Genomic DNA, 21,916 nt, shown 5'->3' on the forward strand with positions numbered 1-21,916 from the left:
ACTAGAAATCTTAATGGGAGAAGGGAGCGGCCCTCAGGCTGGAGGGAGACCAGTGAGCTCCAGCTGCTTCCGTGTTGCCTGGGAAGCAGGAGATCACATCCTGAGTCCCCCGTGCCTCCCGCCAAGCCTGGGAACGCTCTTGACAGGTCTTGAAATCCCAGCTGAGCTGGATGTATATTTTGTATCTTGTTAATGTAGAGTGATCCGTTCATCCCAGTTTGCCCGGAACTTTCCTAGTTTCAGCACTCCAATTCCCACGTCCAGAGAACCCACCTCCGGTCTCAGACAAACCAGGACACTTGGCCCCCAGCTGTGATGTTCATGCCACTGTTCCTAAGCTTGAGGTCGCCGTCCCATTTTAGAGTCACTTCTCTCATGTGAGCACACAGTAGGCACTCAGTAAATGAGAACGAGTGGACACAGATACAACCCCAGTCGTAGGCAGCTGCAGATTCCTGGCCTGGAAAACAGGAGACCTGGGTGCTGGTCCCAGCTCTGCCAGGTCTGCAGTGGTGTGATCCTGAGAAAGTGGTTTCTCACTCCAGGTCTGTTCCCTCCACTGCAGAGTAAGGGGTCTTCAGTCATTTCTGCCTCTGACGCTGTGGTGCTGCTCTTCCTGTACGTGGGATTGTATGCTGATGGCACTTCCACTCAGCTTCCCCCCGCCTTTTCCTTGCCCTTCCCCCCTTCAAATACATATAGTCGATCAATAAATTATGTAAGGGCAGGTTGGTAATGGAACTGCTGATGGGCCAGGCTTATGCAGAGTGCTTCTGCGAGAGCAGTAGAGTTTGGACCTTGAACCAAGCAGCTGTGGCTGGGAGTTGGACGATCAAGTCTGCCTTCAGCTAAGTGTTTGTAATGACCTGATTTGCTCTTTGTGCATACCTTGGAGGGAGGATGCTGGGAAGAGGGAGCCTGCTCTTTAGGAATTTCCCTGGGTGGTTGAGGGGGTCCCCTGGAAAATAGAATTTTATAAGCTTCTTATCTATCAGAGGCAACTATTTCCAGCTGGGCTAGTGCCCAGGAAACAGCAGCCTAGGGTCTTACTCAGTTTTTTAGCACAGAAGAAGGATTAACCTGAGAGATACTAGGACTTGGGCTGGAACCTTGGGCTGACTTAGGAGCAGGAAGCTGCATTTTGTTTTTGGTTCTGTCACGTACTGTCTGTGGAACTATGGGCTCGTTGTGTCACCACTCTGAACCTCAGTGCTTGCTTCTAATTTTCCTTTTTAATGGAGTGAGTCTGCACTGCCTACCTCACGGGGTGGTGTGATCCAGTGAGATGGTACAGGTGGGAGTTCTATGAAAACGAATGAAACAAATGTCAGGAGTTACCACTAACTCGGGATCTGTATGGTGGGGTCTGATTCATGGAGGGAGGGAAATGGAAATTTCAGGGTTTTGTCCGCTTAGTTCTCCCAAGTAATGTCATTAAGACCCTCTGACTCCCAAAAAGATAAGAAGGGTAGGTTTGAGGGAGGTACTATTTTTTGCTTGAAAGACACCCCAGCCTACCTTCCTCCTTGGCAAAGTTCCTGACTTCTTGAAGAAGCTTTTCCTTGGCTATAAAGTCTGCTCCTTCTACTCTCGTTTCCAAATTTTGGGGGCAGTGGAGCAAGAGCTCTTTTTGAACCCCTCGGCTAAGTCCAGCCAGATGCACTTTCCTACCTAGAGGGAGCTTTCTCGTGTAACTGAGCATCTCCCTTTTGGGGCTTCAGGCCTTTGAAGGGTTAAGTGAGCCACACCCTCAGCGGGAACAGCCTCGGACTTTGTGCTGAGCAGCTGTCACTGGCCTCTCCTGGCTTGACTGGTACAGGGAGCCCTGGCTGGAGGAGGCAGCACAGAGGAAGGTCAGAAGCCTGGACACTGTCAAGAGGAGGGCAGTCTCTTCCCTCTCTTCCCCAACACCATGGACAGCTCCTGTTAACAAGGACACCTCTCACCCTTGGGGCCTGGGACTCCTTATGCTGCCTTCCTGTCAAATTTGGATTTCATCCACCGTTCTCCAAGGGACACTGAAGTTACACCCTAGTTCCAGTGTTGGGTGAGTCCTGCCTTGACCCGCCTCTGCTCCTCTTTTCACAGTTTTGGGTGCCCCGTGCGGGGGCTGTTTTTTCTCCCCTTCCCCACCTCCAGCCAATCCCATTCCCCTCAAGTCTAAATCCAAAGAATATGCCTTCTCCAAGCCCCCTGCTTCTGCTTCTCACCCTTTCCTGTCAAATTATTTAAAAATAACTTTGTTTGTTTGTTTAAAATCTGGAAAATGTGGGATGATAGTAGTATCTACTTCATGGGGATAGTGTGAGCATGAAATTAACTAGTGTGTGTAAAGTGTTGAGAGCCTGCCTGCCCGCAGCAGCTACTCCTGTGACTTCTGTGGTTTGCAGGAGACTGCTATTAGTGCTCTTACGGCTCCCTCAGCTGTGCGCTTACAGGAAGTGATGAGGGCTCTCGTTTCCTGGAGCTTGGAGAAGGCAGAGTGAAGGGAGAAGGTAGCCTGTGGGCCCTTGCTCCGCTTTCTCTTCTGCTTCCCTCCCTTCCCCCACTCAGGTTCTGCGCAGGAGAGGAGGATGTGGCTCTTTTATTCCTGCTAGGGAGTGGCACTGACCATTGTACTAACAGTTCTGTCCTACACCAGGTGACCCTGCCTGCTCAGTCCCACAGGGGAGCCGAGGAGGGCTGGGCTTCCTCCTCAGGGAGCACCTGTCACGTGCCGGCTGCGTGGGGGCTTAGCCCCACAGTGTTTCCTGCCCCCCTAATTCTGCTCCTCCTCACCCATTCCCACCTGCCACTGAAAAGCTGGGTGTGTCCCCCTGGGGCAAAGTCCTTGCCAGAAGGTTATAGGCATGGGTGTAAAAGCTGGAAATAGAGAAATAGGGACAGAAGTATAGAGGTCCTGACAGCTACTTGCTTGTTGGGGAAACAAACCTCATTTTCATTTTCTTTTGGGATATTCCAACATTCTATGGAGGAACGCCCGCCTCTGTCCTCTAGCTCATCACCTTGTCCAGTCCCCATTCAAAAATGAATCTCACTGTAACAACGAGAAAGGAGGAAAGACTTTGGAAGAACTTTTGAAATGGGTATGCTGGATTAGGTGACTGAAACGGGCAGTGAGAGGTTGGAAGTTGAGGAGGAGAACTGGGGACAAGTAGTCAGGGAGTCTGGACCCCAGCCAGGCCTCAGTGCAGGAGGAGGGAGCTTTCGGTGCCTGGCTGTGGCATGAAGCTTACTTTCGCTCTCCTCCCCCATCCCCCTCTCCTGCAAGCACAGGAATGCTCCCCTAGTCACTGCCTGCTGGGTGCCTCCTCTACCCTGGTGGTCGGAGGCAGGAGGTCCTGTCCCACCCATGCTCCACCCCCACCAACCCTAATCAGGGAGCAGAGGACTCCCCCGCCTGCCCGCGGTGGAGAGTTTCTGTAGCCTCCCGCAGTTAGCCTGGGCTGGTCTGGAGGCCTCTCCCAGGCTGGGGGTTCTCTATAGGGCCCAGACTTGGGGGAGATAAAGGTTCTCTTAGATCCTTCTGCCTTCCTCCCTGCCAACAGTTACCCCTAAAGCTGAGCAGACATCAACAAACTAATTCCAGGATCAGTAGCTCCTATGGACATGGCTTTCCTGGAAAGTTCCATTGGGGTGGAGGACCTTGTACTCCTAGAACCCCTGGAGGAGGAGTCTCTGCTCAAGAACCTCCAACTGCGCTATGAAAACAAGGAGATTTACGTGAGTGCATAGGGGTGCCCCTGACTGTGGGTGTGTGGCCAGGGAGTTCACGTGCCTCCCCCAGCCCCCACCCTTGCTCACTCCCTTCATCTCCTTCCCTGGCTCCAGACCTACATTGGGAACGTGTTGGTCTCAGTGAATCCCTACCAGGAGCTGTCCATCTATGGCCCGGAGTTCATTGCCAAGTACCGGGACTATACCTTCTACGAGCTGAAGCCCCATATGTGAGTTGTGGGTCTAAGGGCAGGTGACAGGCCCCAGCTTGCTATGATGAGACACCCTCATTTCCCCTCTCTTTTCTCATGAAGAAGGTTCTCCAGCTCCCCTTTTTCCCTTGGTCCTCTGGAGGCCCCTTCCTAGGCCTGTCGCTTGCCTGGGTCTGGTCCAAGTGGGGAGTGTGAATGAATCTTGGGGCTCGGGGCCCAGTGAAAAATGGTGTCCGGACTGGCCCCGCAGTAGCCATCACCCACTTCCTCCCCGAAAGCTATGCACTGGCAAACGTGGCATACCAGTCACTGAGGGACCAGGACCGAGACCAGTGTATCCTCATCACGGGCGAAAGTGGAGCCGGGAAGACGGGTGAGGCACTGCTGGCACTGCCCCCTGGTCTCTTTCCAAGCCAGGCCCAGTCCTGCCCTCAGCCCACCTCCTGAGCTTCCTTCCCGGTTCTTCTGACTCCGAGTGGTGTGAGGTGCTGGAGTGAGGGCGTTTAAGGGCTTGGTGGGGATCCACGTGAGGGTTTCTCTTGCAGAGGCTAGTAAGCTAGTGATGTCTTATGTGGCGGCTGTCTGTGGGAAAGGGGAGCAGGTGAACTCTGTGAAGGAGCAACTGCTTCAGTCAAACCCAGTGCTGGAGGGTAAGAAGTCCAGGCTCTGCCCCCAACACCCCCACCCCACCCTACCGCCCGTGTTCCCCAAACCACTGTTCTCGTTCAGCCTGAAAAATCTGAGATTGGCATGAGGACTGTAGGACCTTCCCCCTTCCCCTTGCCTGGAGTCCCTCTTCGCCCCTCAGCCAACTCACTTCCCCTCCCCTCGTCTCTGCAGCTTTTGGCAATGCCAAGACCATTCGCAACAACAACTCCTCTAGATTCGTGAGTGAACGTCTCCAGGCCTGGGAGGAGAGGGCGGGGGCTTGGGAGGGAGGAGCGTGGTACAGATCCCTCCTGAACAGGGTGATGAGGCGAGGAGGAAGCAAAGTCTCTCTCTCTGGTCTCTGAAGGGCAAATACATGGATATTGAGTTTGACTTCAAGGGATCCCCCCTCGGTGGTGACATCACAAACTGTACGTGCCTCCCCATCCCACTCACCTCCTCTCCCATCTGCCCCACGGCACCCCTTTCTGCTCATCTGCTGCTGTAGGCGGGAGGAACGTGAGACTGCCAGCCTTCCCAGCCACTGCACACACCGGGGACGAGGCAGGATTAGAGGGAAGCTACGCTGTCCCCCAGGTCCTCAGAACATTATTTTTGAAATCTCTGCCAGATCTGCTGGAGAAATCCCGAGTGGTGAAGCAGCTTGAAGGAGAAAGGAACTTCCACATCTTCTATCAGCTCCTGGCTGGAGCGGATGCTCAGCTGCTAAGTAGGTGCCTGCCCCCGACCCTGGCAGAACATCTCAGCCTCCGTGAAACCCCCGGAACCCCGGGGCCCTCTGGATCCCTGCAGCCCTCTTCCTTCAGTCCTCTCCCTGAACCTCATCCGCCCATTGTTAGCAACAGATCCCTTGACCTCTGTGTTCTCTTCCTCTTCTGGGGTTTTATTGCTAGGAATAAGCCTTCTTGCCTCTTCCTTGCTCTTATTCCTCTGTCCTGCCTGGGTTCTTTTCCCAAGCTGGCTTCAAAGATAGAATACTTATTTCCGTCTTCCATCCTTCCCTATCTTCAGTTCAAGGGACTTTATTGGATAGCTCAGCAGGAAATCAGGCAGGGTGCTATGAGTTTTCAGGAAGTTTCAGTGAGCTCTAGTTGATGTTGTCCTGGGGCTATGTCTGCCTCACCCAGGGCCTTGTCCCTGATTTGCTCTTATTAGACGGTTCTGTGGAGGTTCCACTTGCTCATTCATCAAACATCTCTTGAGCACCTACTGTGATTGAATGTCGTGCTAGCTTCTAAGGATACAGGTTTGACTAAGACATGGACTTTGTCCTTGAAGAATTTACAGTCTTCTGGGGATGGCAGGTATGTGGACAGAAACATCACAACACAGTGTGGTTAGTGCCAGTAGACCTGTGCAGCTGGCTATAGGAGCAGATGGCGTGGAGTGCCTTGCCTTGTCCTGGGGGAGACACCACCCCAACCTGGAGGCTGGATGGGCCTGACGTGGCTCTGGGTGGGCAATACTGCAGGATCTGATGGAATTTAAGGCCTTGCCAGTCAAACCCAGTGCTGGAGGGTTCCACTTCCAACCCCAGCTCTAGCTGTGGGCATTGTGGGTGTCTGGCCCCAAGAACCTGTGGTCCCTTTGGTTTCTGGTTATTTTTTGTTAGACTTTTGCCTATCTTCTCTTCCCTTCTAAGGTTCAAGAGTTCCCGCAGGTCCCACCCTCCCTCCTGGCTTAATAATCTTGCTGGCATTCAATCTGTCTGAGTCACAAGCACGAATGTCTGGCTCTGGCTGATTCTGTCACCCGCTGGCTTATATTGAGTCTGGGTGGGGCCTCCCTGGTGTCATCATCCCAGGGCCTTTTGGAATCATTCTCCATCCAGAAACCCCTCTTTAGCAGGCTCTTGTTTCAAAATTTATGCCTCAGGGGAAGCTGCCATCAAACTGGAGTTTAAGGGACAGGCCCTGATTCTCAGGTCATTTGAATAACAGATAACTGACATCCCTCAAGCTCCATGATTAACCCACTCCTTCCCATCTCAGGGGAGCAGCTTTGATTCCCTCGATTCATTTCTTAAAAAGAAAAAAGTTCCTGCATGCCAGCTAGGCACACAGAATGCAAAGATGAGAAACACAAGGTGTTCATTTGTAGGAGGGACAGAAAAAAACAAAGGCTAGCCCGTGTGATGTGGTCTAGGGTAGAGATGCTCCGTAGGAGAGCGTAAGAAAGCCACTGGGCTCAGCCCCACAGCACCAGAGAAGACCTTCCAGAAGGGGGTCAGGGTTGGGGACTGTAGCACCTGCCACTGTGTCTGTTCTCTGTGGATGAGCAATGAATGCGCCACCCTGAGCCGAGGGTGAGGGGCTGAGGCTGGGGTCGGGGGGATGCGTGCTCATCTTCCTTCCTCACCTTAGTCCTTCCGGAGCCATGAGACCTGAGGAGGACGGAGGCTCGCTTATTTGTTTTTATCGTTAAGAACCCTGAGGGTGGGAAGAAGAGTAGAATGAGGCTTTTCGTTCATCAAAGTTGAGGAAAATCTCAACCATTATGAGCACCCAAACCTTAAACACCACTTTAAGATGTGGTCTGTCATCCTAGGTATTAGAGGTCCCAAACAAAAGAGGCGGGGGCCGAACTTAAAACAAAAATGGCTCCTTTGAATAAATGAACGAGCCAACCTAGGGCAAGGGCTGTGAGGGTCTAGGCTGGAGGACTTGAGAGCGCCTGTGTACTAACCCTCTTCCCTCACTCTGGCCCTCCCAGAGGCCTTGAAGCTTGAGCGGGACTCGAGTGGCTATACCTACCTGAACCGGGAAGCGCCCAGGGTAGATGGCATGGATGACGCCTCTAACTTCAAGGCCCTCCAGGTGGGTGCCCAGGCTGGGCCCTGAGGCCGTGCCCGGAGTCCAGGCTCTGGCTCTGAGAAGGAAGGCATTGGACTGGCACCACAGTTCAGCTTCGGACTTCTTTTCTCTCCCCAAGGGTGCGATGATCGTGATTGGGTTCTCCGAGGAGGAGTTCCGGCAGGTGCTAGAGGTGACGGCCATGGTGCTGAAGCTGGGGAATGTGGAATTGGCAGATGAGTTCCAGGCCAATGGGGTACCAGCAAGCGGCATCCGTGATGGCAGAGGTCTGCGCCCAGCCAGCTCCCAACCTGCTCCCTGAATCTCCTGCTACGATTTCTGTTCTTCTACCAGCTCCAGCGTAGTCGACTTCACTCTGATTCAGTCCCCCTCTGCTCGTTCATGAGTTCTTCTCCATTTGGAACTCCCTCTGAGGCATACTGAGATGAAGTTTTGACATTTGGTAGACCTAGATTCTAGGACCTTTCTGAGTCTTAGTGAATTCTTTGCAAAAATGGAAACAATTACCCCTATTTCAGGAGATTCTCATATTAAAGTTGATAATGCACGCCATAAGTCAAGAGCTCCCTTCTCTCCTCCTCCTCCCCAGATTTCTCCCGGGCCATGTCCTGAATTGGCTGCAAGGACTTCCCCAACAAGACCCAGGATCACTTATCAGCCCTCCCTCCCTCCCTCCATCCTTCCCCTAGGAGAAAGCCCTCCCTTAGGCCGTGTTGTGTTTCCTCATCACTCCAGGTGTTCAGGAGATTGGGGAATTGGTGGGTTTGAATTCAGTAGAATTAGAGAGAGCTTTGTGCTCAAGGACCATGGAGACAGCCAAAGAAAAGGTGGTCACTGCACTGAGCGTCATCCAGGTAAGGGGCCCTGTGGGAGGGGGGTGATTTCTGAGCGTGCTCCACGGCTGCTGCGCTGACCAGCCGCCTCTGCCCTGCAGGCCCAGTACGCTCGCGACGCTCTGGCTAAGAACATCTACAGCCGCCTTTTCAACTGGATAGTGACTCGGATCAACGAGAGTATCAAGGTGAGAGACTGCCCTCCTCCTTCATCCCTCCTGCCGGCCCCGCCTTTCTTGTCCTGGTCGCCGGCCCCATACCTCGGATTCTGAGATGTGAACACAAGGAGGATCTTGTGCTGTTTTTGGAAACACCTCTAGTTTTTTATTACAACTGCCTGGATCCCCTACTTACCAGCTGTCTGGCCTTTCAGTTTCACAAAGATTCTGAGCCTCAGTTTCCCGATTTGGAAAATGAGGCACTAATGCCTACCTGTTTCACATGGTTTAGTGAGGACCAGATAAAACTATGTACGAGGTTACCATATAACCCAACAGGTCCACTCCTGGGTATATAGCCAAGAGAATTAGAAAGAGATGCCCACATAAAAACCTGCGCATGAACGTTCTTAGAAGCATTATTCATAATAGCCAAAAAGTGGAAACAACCCAAATGTTCATCTGCTGATAAATGGATAAGCAAAATGTCGTCTATCCATTCAACGGGAAATAATATGGCCATAGAAAGGAATGAAGTCCTGATACATGCGCAACATGGATGAACCTTGGAAACGTTGTATAAAAGAAGCCAGACACAAAAGGTCACATTTTGTAGGATTCCATTTATATGAAATGTTCAGAACAGGCAAATCCATAGGCATGGGAAGCAGGTCAGTGGTTCGGAGAGGGGAATGGGGAGTGGCTGCTCATTGGTATAGGTACAAGATTTCATTCTGGAATGATGAAAATGCTCTGGAATTAAGTAGTGGTGATGGTTGTACACCTTTTGAATATACTAAAAAAACCACAATTGAATTGTATACCTTTAAAGGGTAAATGTTGTGGCATGTAAGTTAGATCAAAATGGAGCAATTTTTTTAAAAAAATTATGTATCTGAAAATACCATCAATTTAGAAGCTATTACTGGAAGACAGCAGGGCAAAATGGGATTTGAACCTAGATTTGGGTAAGCGTTTAGCCCTTTCGGAATTTGATTTTTTTCATCTGTAAAATGGGAATGATCACACCTTATAGGGCTATGATAAGGATTAAAGCAATTAGAACACAATATTTTTTGTAAAACGCTCTACAGATATAAGGGATGGTTATTCTCCTGAGAAGATCTTCATGTCTTTCTACTTTGTACCAAGGGAGCACCATCCTGGGAATTATTTGCATCTTCCTTTTCGCCCTTTCCTCCCTTTTTGTCCTTCAGCATATTTACAGAGGAGGAAGGAGAAAATCACGCCAATTCCTTGCCAGCCTGGTCACGCTCTCCTGAGTTCTGTCTGAAGCCACTCACATCCATCCCAGAAGGGCCTGGCCTGGCGTGCAGAGGGCTGGTCCTCAGATTTATCTTTTCCTCCTCTTTAGGTGGACACTGGGGAGAAGAGGAAGGTCATGGGGGTCCTAGATATCTACGGCTTTGAAATATTGGAGGTGAGAGAGCTTCAGCGGCCTCGGCACCCTGCATCCCGAGGGTCAGGGGTGACAGGCTCAGAGAGGGGAGGCCAGGCTGAGGGCGAGGGAGGGTCTTAGGCTGAGCTGGCCTCTCTCTGACCTGTGTACCCCTTCCCCCCAGGATAACAGCTTTGAGCAGTTTGTGATCAACTACTGCAATGAGAAGCTTCAGCAGGTGTTCATAGAGCTGACGCTGAAAGAGGAGCAAGAGGAGTATAAGAGAGAGGTGAGCGGAGCCTCCCCTGCTTCCCGTCTCTCAGATGGCTTCCAGGCGCGTGCCCCGTCTTTCTCCCGCATCACAGTTGCCTCTCAGTTGTCCCGAGGGGGGAACACCAAGAACAAAAAATTTCCTTTGCACAGCTGCACTTTACAGTATCGTCGAGAAGCCCTAATTTTCTGCTCTCCGTCGCCAGGTCCCCATCCTCCCACTCTAGGCCAGGCGAGAAAGGGGGCAGATTGATGGAAGGGTGTCGGGGCGGGTGCAGGTCTGGGAGAGTCCTGACGAGAGTGAAGTGACAGCTGTGCTTGGCCTAGGGCAGATTTAGCCAAATTTAGAAGGGACATTTCTCCTGGGCTTGGCACCCTACTGCAGCCCTTTCTGTGCCCTTCTCTGACATCTCCGAATCCTCTGTCTCCTCTGGGCCCGGGCTAATGTTGCCACCCCTCCTTGTAGCACCCAGAAGTGCCCCATGGCTCAGAATCTGCACACTCCTTCCCCTGGTCAGCGAACACTCCTGCTTTCTCTGGCCAAGTGCTAGAAGAGCTCTCTGACTGAGCTGATTACCTCCGAAGTGTGAGTGGCTGAGGCCTTACTCATGCAAAAGCCTCCCAGGGACGCTCCCTGTGCGCTCTCTGGAAACGACGTGGCAGAATTTCAGGCAGTGTGATCACAACGTGTGGAAAAGTTTTTCCAGTTGTTTTGTATGTTTTTATTTTAAAAATTTAAATTATTAAATAGATAATACATTCTATGCTTCAAGATTCAAAAGGCTTAAAAAGGTGTATACAGAAAGGTCTCCGTCCCACCCCGCCCCAGCCTCCTAGTTCTCCTTCCCATCTGGAGGCAACTGAGGTCGGCCTCCTTCCAGAGGTCTTTTATGTGTAGCCAAGCAAATCTGTAAATATATTTTCCCACGAAATTTATTCCAGTAGCAGTGAACACACTCTGTCATACAGCTTGCTTCCATCAGTTAACAAGAGACCTTTCTGTATCAGTCGTAAAGATGCTTTTCTTCAGCTACATGGGATTGTAAGGACATCGTCGCTCATTTAACCAGTTGGGGAAGTTTTTTGGGGGATGAAGTGGGGGGGCAACTTTACTTAATTCCATTTCGCATTCCCTACAGACCTGCGGGGGTGGAGGGAGAGAAAGGCTTGTGTTCCCCCACCGCACCTGGGAATGGCCTGAACCTGAGCGGTCTGGCCCTTCAGTCGGCAGGAGCTCTGCTGCCTGCAGGCCTGCTCCATGTAAATTGTCGTGTCTCCCTCCCAGGGCATACCGTGGACGAAGGTGGACTACTTCGATAATGGCGTTATCTGTGACCTCATTGAGCATGTGAGTTATCGCTCTCTTATCTTGGGGACCTCCCCTTCCAGACTGCCTGAACTTTCTTCACCTGTCCCCCGCTCTCTCCCACCCCACTTGATAACGATGGTAAAGAGGGCAAAGGATGCGGTGGGGGCAGAGGGGTGGCAGTGACGATGTGGACGTCCTGGAGGACCAGGTCCAGGCTGGACTCATCTTGTTCCCCTGGCCAGAATCAGCGAGGCATCCTGGCCATGCTGGACGAGGAGTGCCTGCGGCCTGGGGTGGTCAGTGACTCCACCTTCCTAGCGAAGCTGAACCAGCTCTTCTCCAAGCATGAGCACTATGAGAGCAAAGTCACCCAGAACGCCCAGCGCCAATATGACCACAGCATGGGCCTCGGCTGCTTCCGCATCTGCCACTACGCGGGCAAGGTGACACGACAGGGCTGGAGGGTCAAGGCTAGGGCCCGGGCCCGGGCCCGGGCTGAAGACAAGGGGAGAGGAGCTGGGGGTAGATGAGAACCGGAATACTTCACAGTGAGACTGGGAGGGTCAAATACTGGACAAGGTCAGGGCTCCCAGACCAAGTACTGTTTCTCTACAGGTGACCTACAACGTGAACAGCTTCATCGACAAGAACAATGACCTGCTCTTCCGGGACTTGTCCCAGGCCATGTGGAAGGCCCGGCACCCCCTCCTTCGGTCCTTGTTTCCTGAGGGTGACCCCAAGCAGGCATCTCTCAAACGCCCTCCAACTGCTGGGGCCCAGTTCAAGAGTTCTGTGGCCATTCTAATGAAGAACCTGTACTCCAAGAACCCCAACTACATCAGGTGACACGCTGGGCCCACCGGGGGACGTGCTGTATAAGTGATGACATGTGCGGGGTCCATGCACTGTAGAACATGTCCACGTGGGGCGGTGTCTGGAGTAAGGGTGCCAGAGGCCCTTTCCGCATGGGAGACAGAGCCAGCTGAGGAGCTGAGAGTCCTATAGCAGGGAGAGCGTCATGGCCAGGTAGGGCCCATGCTGTACTGAGTGAAACTGGGAGGGCTGGTGTGTCCGCTTCCTCTGAAGATTTTCAGCTAAGGGGAATGTGCGCAGAACAGGGTGTGGAGACCGGGTTGGGCGACACAGGCAAGGGTGAAGCTCCTGCAGCCGGGACTTTGCCCCGCCTCCCGCCAGGTGTATAAAGCCCAACGAGCATCAGCGGCGAGCTCAGTTCTCCTCGGCGCTGGTGGCCGTCCAGGCTCGGTACCTAGGACTGCTGGAGAATGTGCGGGTGCGGCGGGCAGGCTACGCCTACCGCCAGGCCTACGGGGCCTTCCTGGAAAGGTACCGACTGCTGAGCCGGAGCACGTGGCCTCGCTGGAATGGTGGAGAGCGGTAAGATTCAGTGGGAGACCGGGGAGCAGAGCGGGGCAGTGCAGGGAGCCTCTGTCGGGGAAGAGACCGGGCATTGCCTTGCACGTCACTGAAGCTCAGTGAATGGATGCTTGGGGAGGTGAATTGAATGGTTACTTTTCGGAGGCTCCTAAGTTTGTTTGAGCCCTGAACTCTCCTCCCAGGGTGAAAGGGGGTAGGGGAGAGGTGGAAGGGGACCCTCCCCTGGGATGCCCCTCGGCAGCTTTCCCCACCTGCTCCTGTAGGGAGGGGGTCGAGAAGGTCCTGGGGGACCTGAGCATGTCCTCAGAGGAGCTGGCCTTTGGGAAGACAAAGATCTTCATCAGAAGCCCCAAGACTGTGAGTTGGAGAGTGCCCTTATGTTTGGTGGGACTGGAGGGTGGATGAGTTGGAGAGCCCACCTGAGTGAGAGGCGGGGGGAGGGGAGCTTCTGGGACCTGGAGTGGCTAGTGGATGAGGAAGTCCTCTCTGCTGGGACTTTATCCCTGGGGACTGAGTCCTTGGGTTCCCAGCCTGCCCAGAGCCCTGAAGTTAGGTGTGTTTGCATTGCCCGTCTGTGTGCCTCTGCCTGAAGCAGGACTCTGTGAGGGTCAGGGTGTCTGAGTTTCCAAGTCATAGCACAGTTCCTGCTAAAGAGTTAGAGATTAGTAGATGCTTATTAGATAAATGAATGAATAAAGGAATAAAGTAAGAGGACAAAGGAATGATCAAATAAAACACTGGTTGGGAAGCCTTTGGTGCTGTAGGGTTCCCCCAGGCCAGCCTCTCTGTCCCTCCTTCCACCTCTCCACAGCTTTTCTACCTGGAAGAGCAGAGGCGCCTCCGACTCCACCAGCTGGCCACGCTCATACAGAAGATGTACCGGGGCTGGCGCTGCCGCATCCACTACCAGCTGATGCGCAAGAGCCAGATCCTCATTTCCTCCTGGTTTCGGGGCAATATGGTACCAGTTGCCCCCAAAGTCCCATCTGCCTCACTCTAATAGGAGAGTGGGAAGTGGGAGAGGTGGTTCAGGAGCAGGAGGCTCTCTAACAGGCCCATTGTGTTCTGCAGCAAAAGAAGCGCTATGAGAAGATGAAGGCCTCAGCATTGTTGATCCAGGCTTTTGTGAGAGGGTGGAAGGTAATGGGGAAGGGGAGAGGGGCTTCCTCCCCGCACGTGGGTCCTTCCCCCACATGGGTCCTCCTGATCCAGCTGCTGGGGGATGGGGGGGACTGCAGCAGAGAGTGAGTCCTGCCCGCACGTAGGACACACCTCTGGGTGAAGGTTCGTCTGTGTCTGGGTGTGTTTCTGGGTCTGCTCCGTGCGTGTCTGGGGGTGGATGTATGTTGGAGAGATCTGAACATAGGCCTGGCCGTGTCTCTGCCTTGGCAGCAGAGCTCTGCCTTCTGTTTTAGCTGTCTTCCTCGTTGCCAGCTTGTCTGACTTTACCCGCTCCCTCCAGCTTTAACCTCAGCTCTTTATCTTAATCTATTCTTTGTGTGGGTGACAAATAGTAGAACTTCTTCTAGGTTTGTCTTCTAGCTTCCAGATAACTGTCTATCTTTACTTTGGCTCCTTTCTTGTATGTCCCTGCCAGGCCCGCAAGAATTACAGAAAATACTTCCGGTCGGGGGCTGCTCTCACCTTGGCAAATTTCATCTACAGGAGCATAGTAAGTGGTGGGGGTTGAGGGTGAGAGTGGGGCGCTGAGGAGGGAGGGACAGGTTTGGAAGAGGAGGTATGTGGGGTTCAAGAAGAGGTGACTCGGAGCTTTTCCCCAAGAACCCCCTCTGTCTGCAGGTTCTTAAGTCCTAGGAGAAGAGGGGATGGGGCAGCAACCTGCGGGGAGCAGGATGCAGTACGTCAGGATGCAGGGGCAGAATCAGAGCACGTTTTGTTTGGCATGAGTGGACCCTGCAGGCACCCTTGTGTCTGGAAAAGGTCCCAGCACACCGACCGACTAGCCTGTGGTGAATAGGGCAGCGGAGACACTGGTGCTGGGTGGTTAACTATAGTTGAAAAGGCTGAGCCTCATTGAAGAGCAGAGTGAGGACCCACATAGGGTTAACTAACCCAACCTCCCAAGGTCCATCTTAGGGTTAGGGCCTGAAGCTGGAGGAACCGAATCTTCCTTCTAGCTCTTCTGAAACTGTAGCAGCCAGGCTGCAACTGAATCTCAGGAAGGATCTTAATTCTGGAGAACTCAGGTCAGGGTGGGCAGGAAGAGGCCAGGACCAGGCCTGGACATTCAAGCAGTTACCAGTGAGAGGAAAACAGGGGCAGAGGGGGTGGTTCCTAGAGACGTGTATCTGACAGCAGCGGCGCTTCTGGGGAGTGTCGCCAGGAACCCAGACGGTGGAGAGCAGCACTTCCGGTGAGGACCCGGTGAGGACAGAGAAGGAGGAAGGGTGGGAGAGCCTGGACAGAGGGCTGGGGTGAATTAGAACTGACCTGGACTGATCAGATTGCTAGCAGTTGTTTGGACTCTGACGAACTATGCTCGTAAAGACACGAGACACATTCGCTGGAGCTCCTCTCTGCTGTCAGAGAGGCGAGTGGAGGAATGGGGGCTCTGGGCCTCTTCACTGCTTCCCTGAGCCTTCGCTGTGTCCTCCTCCCCCTCCCCAGGGAAGCTCCATCTTCCTAGACTTCTTCTGCTGCCTGAGCTCTCCTCAGGCAGGCTCCTGCGTTCTGCCTGCCTTCCCAGAGCGTGTGCTCTCTTGCTGCATATCTGAGACCTGTAATCTGACTCTGCTCTTATCTCTTGACTGACCTCTCTTCCACCTTTTCTTGCACCTGTATATTATCAGGCAATCGCTAAATGTCACCCCAGGAGCCATTGGGTTTATAAATCATATGCACTATGGAAGTCTGCATGCAGGGGCCCACTGGGCATTAATTGCCCCAGGGTTCTGACTAGTCCCTAGTTTGCCATTGCCTTGCCTATAACAAATACTAACACCTACTATTTTTGAACACTTGCTATGTGCTAAGCTCTTTACAAGCATTAACTCTAATGTTTTCAACAACCCTGTTGAGGTAGGCCCTTATTTTATTGGTAAAAACTAAGGCCCACAGAGGTTGAATAACTTGTAGTTGTCCCACAGCCGATAAATGGTAGAGCTGAGATACAAACGATTTGCCTTGAATTTTAACCACTGCCTATGAAACCCACCTCCACCCTGTCCCACCACCTACACACACTGCAGAGGCCTGGGCAATCAAGGCATCCACGGCTCTGGGTAGCCCTAGGGGCAGGAGGGCTGCACAGAGAAAAGCAGAACTTTCTAGATCTAGGGAAAAAAACAAACAAAAAAGAAAACCCTCAGAGCTCCGCATCAGTTGGAACATGGGGGATTCTGGGAGATGTTTATTGAATTAAATCAAACCAGGCCAAGGACTAGGGACCCCAGGGGGACTAGACCACGCCCACTGGGCCTTTGTAGGGGAAGATGCAAAGAGCTCAGACAGTTCCTGGAGAGTCACCGCAGTGCGCTGTGTGCTCTGCCTTTTTCTAGTTTAGTTTTTTTAACCTAATGTCTCAGTAAAAAGTTGTCATAAAAATTCCCCAAATGTGGAAGTGTTCAAATCATTTTCTATGCTTCCGATAACTCTATCCCATAAATAAACAGGGTGCTAGGTGCTCCCCGGGTTATAAAGACTTAAAGAGTCCTTGTTCTAGACTGAGGGAGACGAAACAGAGGCCATGTGTGAAACGTGATTGGATCCAGGATCAGGAAAAATAAAAACAAAGCTAAAGAGGACTTTTAGAAGTTTATAAAGGACGTTAGTAGAGCTTTGCCTATACACTGCTGTTGGATGAGTATATCTATTAATGCTAATTTTCTTGGGTGTGGTGATGGAATTGTGATTGTGTAGGAGAATGTCCTGGCTCTTGGGTAATACACACTTAAATTTTAGGGGAAAATGTCATGATAACTGTAGCCTACTTCAGGATGATGTGGTGGCCAAGATTCGTACAAATGTATGTATAGTGTGTATTTATGTATTTATATGCATTTGTATATGTGCGTGTGTGTTGAGAGAGAGCACAAAGGGCAAGATGTTAACATGATCGTTTGGTGTGTTTAGGTGAGAAGTATATGGTAGACAGATGTTCGTTGTAATGTTTTTTCAACTTTTACACAAATAACAAATTTTCCAAAATAAGAAAGTAAATTGTACTAAATTTTAAAAATTAAAAAAATTACAATTAAAAAATCACAAGTCACTTTATGTCACTCTTCCACTAAAACCCTCAAATGATGTTCCATTTCACTCCAAATAAAAGCCATACCAAATGTCCTTACCACAGCCTACAAGGCCCTTCATGGTCTGTCCACCCAACTCTCTAATCTTCTCTCCTCTTGGACACTTCAGTCCAGTCACACTGGCTTGCTTTCTGTGTCTGAAATATGCTACCACTCGTTCCTGTCTCAGGCCTGCTCTTTTGCATCATAGCGTATATAATTATCTGAGATTACACTCTGTTTATTTCCTTGTGGGCGCTCTCATTCTTCACCCCTAGGAGAATGTAAACTAATGAAAATAAAGACTTTGTTTACTCTGTTCACCACTGTGTCTCTGTACCTGGGGGTACACTCAGGAACATTGTTGAATGGTGAAAAAATTCAGGACCTGGGATCCTGACTCCCAAGGACTCACCGTCCAGAAGAGGGAGAAGATTTCCATGCAAATAACAGTAGCACAAAAACAGAAGTATAGACAACCTGCTGTGGGGCTTCTAAGAAAGGAGAGACACCCCTGGCACAGGGAATCTGGGAGGACTTTGAGCTGCATCTCAAAATAGGTGGAACCCGGGTTGGCAGGGTGGAGCCGAGAGCGCGTGAGCTGAGGCACAGAGCGAAGAGGCTGGGCGGAGGGCAGGGCAAGGCGCCGTCTGGTTGGTGTGCCAGGGTGACACAGGGGGTGCCCTAAGCAGGGGACCTCGTGTGCCAGGCTGAGGTGTTGGGCTTGACTGACCGCTCGCTAACACAGACAGTGGGGCTGCCGTCTGCAGGCGATTCTGAGCTGAGGGAAAAGGAAGCTATAGGAGTGAAACATGGAGGCCAGTTTTCATCTTGGCCCCTCCCACCTCCCTACCCTGGTAGAAGGTATCTACCTGGAAGGAATCCTGTCTCTTCTGTCTCCCATTTCGCGCTCTTACTGCCCAGCCTCAAGCCTGCGTTCACAATGAAAGATCAGGAGGTGACCCCCTTCTGTCTCCTCAGCTCAACTTTTGCCTCTCCCTGTGGGAGGCCTTCCTCCTGGAAGTGGTGGGACCGGGAGCGAGCTTGCCTGACAGGAAGTCTTTCTTACCATCCCACTCCTGATCCCCTGCCCCCAATCCAGGCCCGGAAATTCCTACTGCGGCTGAAGGACAATTTGCCGTCTACCAGTATCTTGGACAAAACGTGGCCAGCTGCCCCTTACAAGTACTTCAGCACAGCCAACCACGAGCTCCAGAAGCTCTTCTACCGATGGAAGGTGAGCGGGGCGCGGGCAGCCTTTCCCGGCCCCCAGGCTCTTCCTTGCTCATTTGTCTTTTTTTTTCCCTCCTCCCTCTGATTTTCCTCTTCTGCCTCCCTCTTCCACTTAAATTTTTTTCTTTAATTGTGGTAACATAAAATTTACCATTTTAACCATTTGTAAGTTTACAGTTTAGTGACATTAAGCACGCTCACACTGTTGTGCAACCATCACCACCATCCATCTCCATGCTTTTTTTCCATCACCCCAAACTGAAACTCTGTACACATCAAGCAATAACTCCCTGTTCCCCTGTCCCCTGCCCCTGGAACCTATAATCTACTTTCTGTCTCTATGAATTTGACTATTCTAGGTACCTCATATAAGTGAAATCATATCACATTTGTCCTTTTGTGTCTGGCTCATTTCACTTTGCACGGTGTTCTTTCTATTTAGGAAATACTTCTGAGCACCTGTCTGGGACTAGGCCTTGTGCTGTGCGCTGGGCACACAGCCCTCATGGGGCTTGTATTTGACTGTTTCCATCCCCTCCCGCCCCCCAGCTTCCCTTAGCCCCCCTCCCCCTCCCCAGTGCCCCTCCAGTCCCTGCCCTCTCTGAAGTCTCATGTCTGTCCTTGTCTCTTTGTCTCTTTTCTTCTCTAGTTTCTGCCCCTCTCCTTCCACATGTTGGTGGTCTCCCCAGCTCCTTCCCCAGCCCTGTCCTCTTCCTCCATGACCTTAGCTTCTTCCTCATCCCCTCACAGTGCAAGAAATTCCGGGATCGGCTGTCACCAAAGCAGGTAGAGACCCTGAGGGAGAAGCTCTGTGCCAGCGAGCTGTTCAAGGGCAAGAAGGCTTCATACCCCCAGAGGTGAGGGCCTCCCTGACCCTGCGCAGTTTCATCAGACCGAAGAGAGGCTTCCCTCGGTGGGATAGAGCAGTGGCTCTTACATTTAGTGTGATCAGTATCACCTGGCTGGCTGGATAACAGCCAGATTGCTGCAGGCCCTCAGAGCTTCTGATTCAGCAGGTCTGGGGTGGGGCCTAAGAATTTGCCTTTCTAACAAGGTCTCAGGCGTTGCTGGTGTTGGTCCTAGACCATGTTCTGAGAACCACTGAGACAGGATATGTTGGAGGGTGGGGGAAGGGCACAGGAGGCCTGAGATGGGGACTCAGAGAGGGAGGTGCAAGCCCTTGTCTCAACTGCTTACCTCCTGTGTGCCCTCAGTGTCCCTATTCCGTTCCACGGTGACTACATTGGGCTGCAAAGAAACCCTAAGCTACAGCAGCTGAAGGGTGGAGAGGAAGGGCCTGTTCTGGTGGCAGAGACTGTGATGAAGGTCAACCGTGGCAACGGCAAGGTGAAGGCCTACATCCCATCTCCTCCCCGAGGCCTGATCCAGAGCCTCGGCCAGGTAGCTGGAAGGGTGGGGACTAACCCCCACCTTTCCTCCCCTTCCCTGTTCTGTCCCTAGACTTCCTCTCGAATTCTCCTCCTGACCAAGGGGCATGTGATTATCACAGACACCAAGAATTCCCAGGCCAAGACTGTCATTGCGCTGGATAGTGTGGCCGGGGTGTCCGTCACCAGCTTCAAGGATGGGCTTTTTAGCTTGCATCTGAGTGAGGTATCAGAGCTGGGCGGGGGCGGGGCCTCAGACTGGAGAAGGCGGCTGGCATGGCGGGGCTGGGGCTGAGTGGAGACCAGACCTCTCCCTCTGGGCCTCTGATGGAGAGAAAATGAATCCACTCCTGCTATTTTTCCCCTCCCTAAGATATCATCAGTGGGCTCCAAGGGGGACTTCCTGCTGGTCAGCGAGCACGTGGTTGAACTGCTTACCAAGATGTACCGGGCTGTGCTGGATGCCACACAGAGGCAGCTTCCAGTCACCGTGACTGAAGAGTAAGGCCACGAGCCGGGGGTGAGGGATGGCCTGGGGCAGAGGACCAAGCTGTTGGTCATTGTGACCGGGGAGACGTGGGCAGGCGGAAAGTGAAGCGAACAATGTCAGGGCAGGGCCACCCCGGTTCTCTGGGGCCTTGAGTCTTCTGACATAGGGGGCTGGTGGGGGAACGTGCTTGCCTCAAGGAGGGGAGGGGAAGCCACCAAGAAACTACAGAAGGGCTGAGAGGAAGAGGCACTAGCTTTGCCTTTCTGTCTGTCCCCCTCCAGGTTCTCAGTGAGGTTCAAGGAGAGCAGTGTGGCTGTCAAGGTCATCCAGGGCCCTGGGGGTGGTGGGAAACGTAAGCTGAGCTGCAAGAAGAAGGGGAGTCGTTGCCTGGAGGTGACTGTGCAGTGAGGAGGCACAGCAGTTTCTTCCTGCTGGACAGGCACCCCCCCACCTTTGTGGGAGTATCTCGTGTCAAACTCCTCTGATGGGAAAGGGGCTCACAGATTGAAGATCCCCTGAAGAGGACCTTGCTTCTCCCAAACGTTTCCAAGTCCTTCCTCCATACTTCGCTTCCTCCCACCCTCAGCCTTTTTGCCCACTAATAAAACAGGAGATTTGGCAAAGATTTGGTCAGTGTGGATGAGTTCCTGTTCCCCCATCTTTTCACTGGCTTGTACTTAGACCCTCTGCCTGCCTCCCTTTCCTCTCCTCAGGCTCCTTGGAGCCAGCTAATGGAGATAATAAGAATGAAAGAGAAGGGAAATTTTCTCCGGGCTCCTTGACCGGCTGAGCTCTGGCTGGGTGGGGGGAGGGTGTTGGAGAGACTGGGGTGGGGGCGGGGCAGTCGGGGACGGGGCTCAGGTCGCAGGTGGCCAATGGGCTGATTCATTAAGTGTGTCCCTGGAGGGAAGAAGTCAGGATCCCGGTCTTGGCAGGAACTGGGATCCTTTGGAGATTTAACCTGAAAAGATGCCTGAGGCTGGAGGGCTCCTGTGAGCTGAGGTGAGCTGGGGAATGCAGGGTCCCCTGCGCTGGGAGCTCCATAGCCCCCGCCACCCCCGCCTCAGCACTGGGCGTCATCACACCTGCCCCATGGCACCCCTTCCTTTCTGTGCCCCAGAGATGCTAGGCTGCTGCCAACTGTTTTCTTGCTGATCACAGCTGGGGCCTGCAGCTGGTGGCACTTGACGGTGGTGGCGGGGGTTCTCTACCCCGACTCCCCCATCCCTGTGACTGACCTCTTCCCTCTTGTCTTCATTTATTTTCCCTGTGTCATCATCATTATTCCTTTCTTGGTTTCCAACTGTCTCACACCATCTCGTTCCCGTTTCTGTGTGCTCTGACTAATGTTAATACGTAATATTTTGTATAATGCTTTAAATATCCTCCCACTTCCTTCATATCTGTTACCTCATAGATTCTGTCTTGTCTCAGCCTCTCCTACTCTGTCTCTACCTTTAGGGAACAGGCAGCTCCTATGTTTGCAGTAAAATGTTGGTCTGTGCTCTGAGAGAGCGGACAAATGGCTGCCTTTGTTTCTGTCTGGATGGCTCTGCCTCCTTCCACCATCTCTACCTTCCCTGCTTCTTCCCTGTCTCCACTGAGCTCATGTGCCTTTGAGGCTGGGGTCCTTCTATCCACCTTCTATCGGCTTCCATCGTCAGGCAGCTCACGCCCCAGGTAATTGTGCTGGCGGGAGACCTGATTAACTCCTCGTCTTGCCTGCAGATTAATGTTGCTCTCGGAGCACAAGCAGCCCCGTGTTCTGGCACACCCGGCT

At 52.4% G+C, this 21,916-nt stretch overlaps 1 protein-coding gene across 1 annotated transcript; it reads left to right on the plus strand.

Annotated features, from left to right (window-relative positions):
• Window positions 1-3,600: 3,600 nt before the first annotated feature.
• Window positions 3,601-20,749, plus strand: MYO1A (myosin IA). The gene is made up of 27 exons (XM_031675721.2): window positions 3,601-3,723; window positions 3,832-3,947; window positions 4,208-4,302; window positions 4,475-4,579; window positions 4,770-4,816; window positions 4,945-5,008; window positions 5,209-5,307; window positions 7,311-7,414; window positions 7,530-7,677; window positions 8,147-8,265; window positions 8,346-8,432; window positions 9,778-9,843; window positions 9,986-10,090; window positions 11,357-11,419; window positions 11,623-11,823; window positions 11,996-12,222; window positions 12,575-12,775; window positions 13,039-13,132; window positions 13,587-13,736; window positions 13,847-13,915; window positions 14,373-14,447; window positions 18,128-18,262; window positions 19,009-19,115; window positions 19,473-19,605; window positions 19,720-19,872; window positions 20,020-20,147; window positions 20,418-20,749. Exons 1-27 carry the CDS (start codon window positions 3,604-3,606, stop codon window positions 20,542-20,544), a joined length of 3,138 nt encoding a protein of 1,045 aa, XP_031531581.1. The 5' UTR covers window positions 3,601-3,603; the 3' UTR covers window positions 20,545-20,749.
• The last annotated feature ends 1,167 nt before the right edge of the window (window positions 20,750-21,916 follow it).

The sequence above is a fragment of the Vicugna pacos genome, chromosome 12 (assembly GCF_048564905.1).
Source record: "Vicugna pacos chromosome 12, VicPac4, whole genome shotgun sequence".
NCBI classification, from domain to species: domain Eukaryota; kingdom Metazoa; phylum Chordata; class Mammalia; order Artiodactyla; family Camelidae; genus Vicugna; species Vicugna pacos.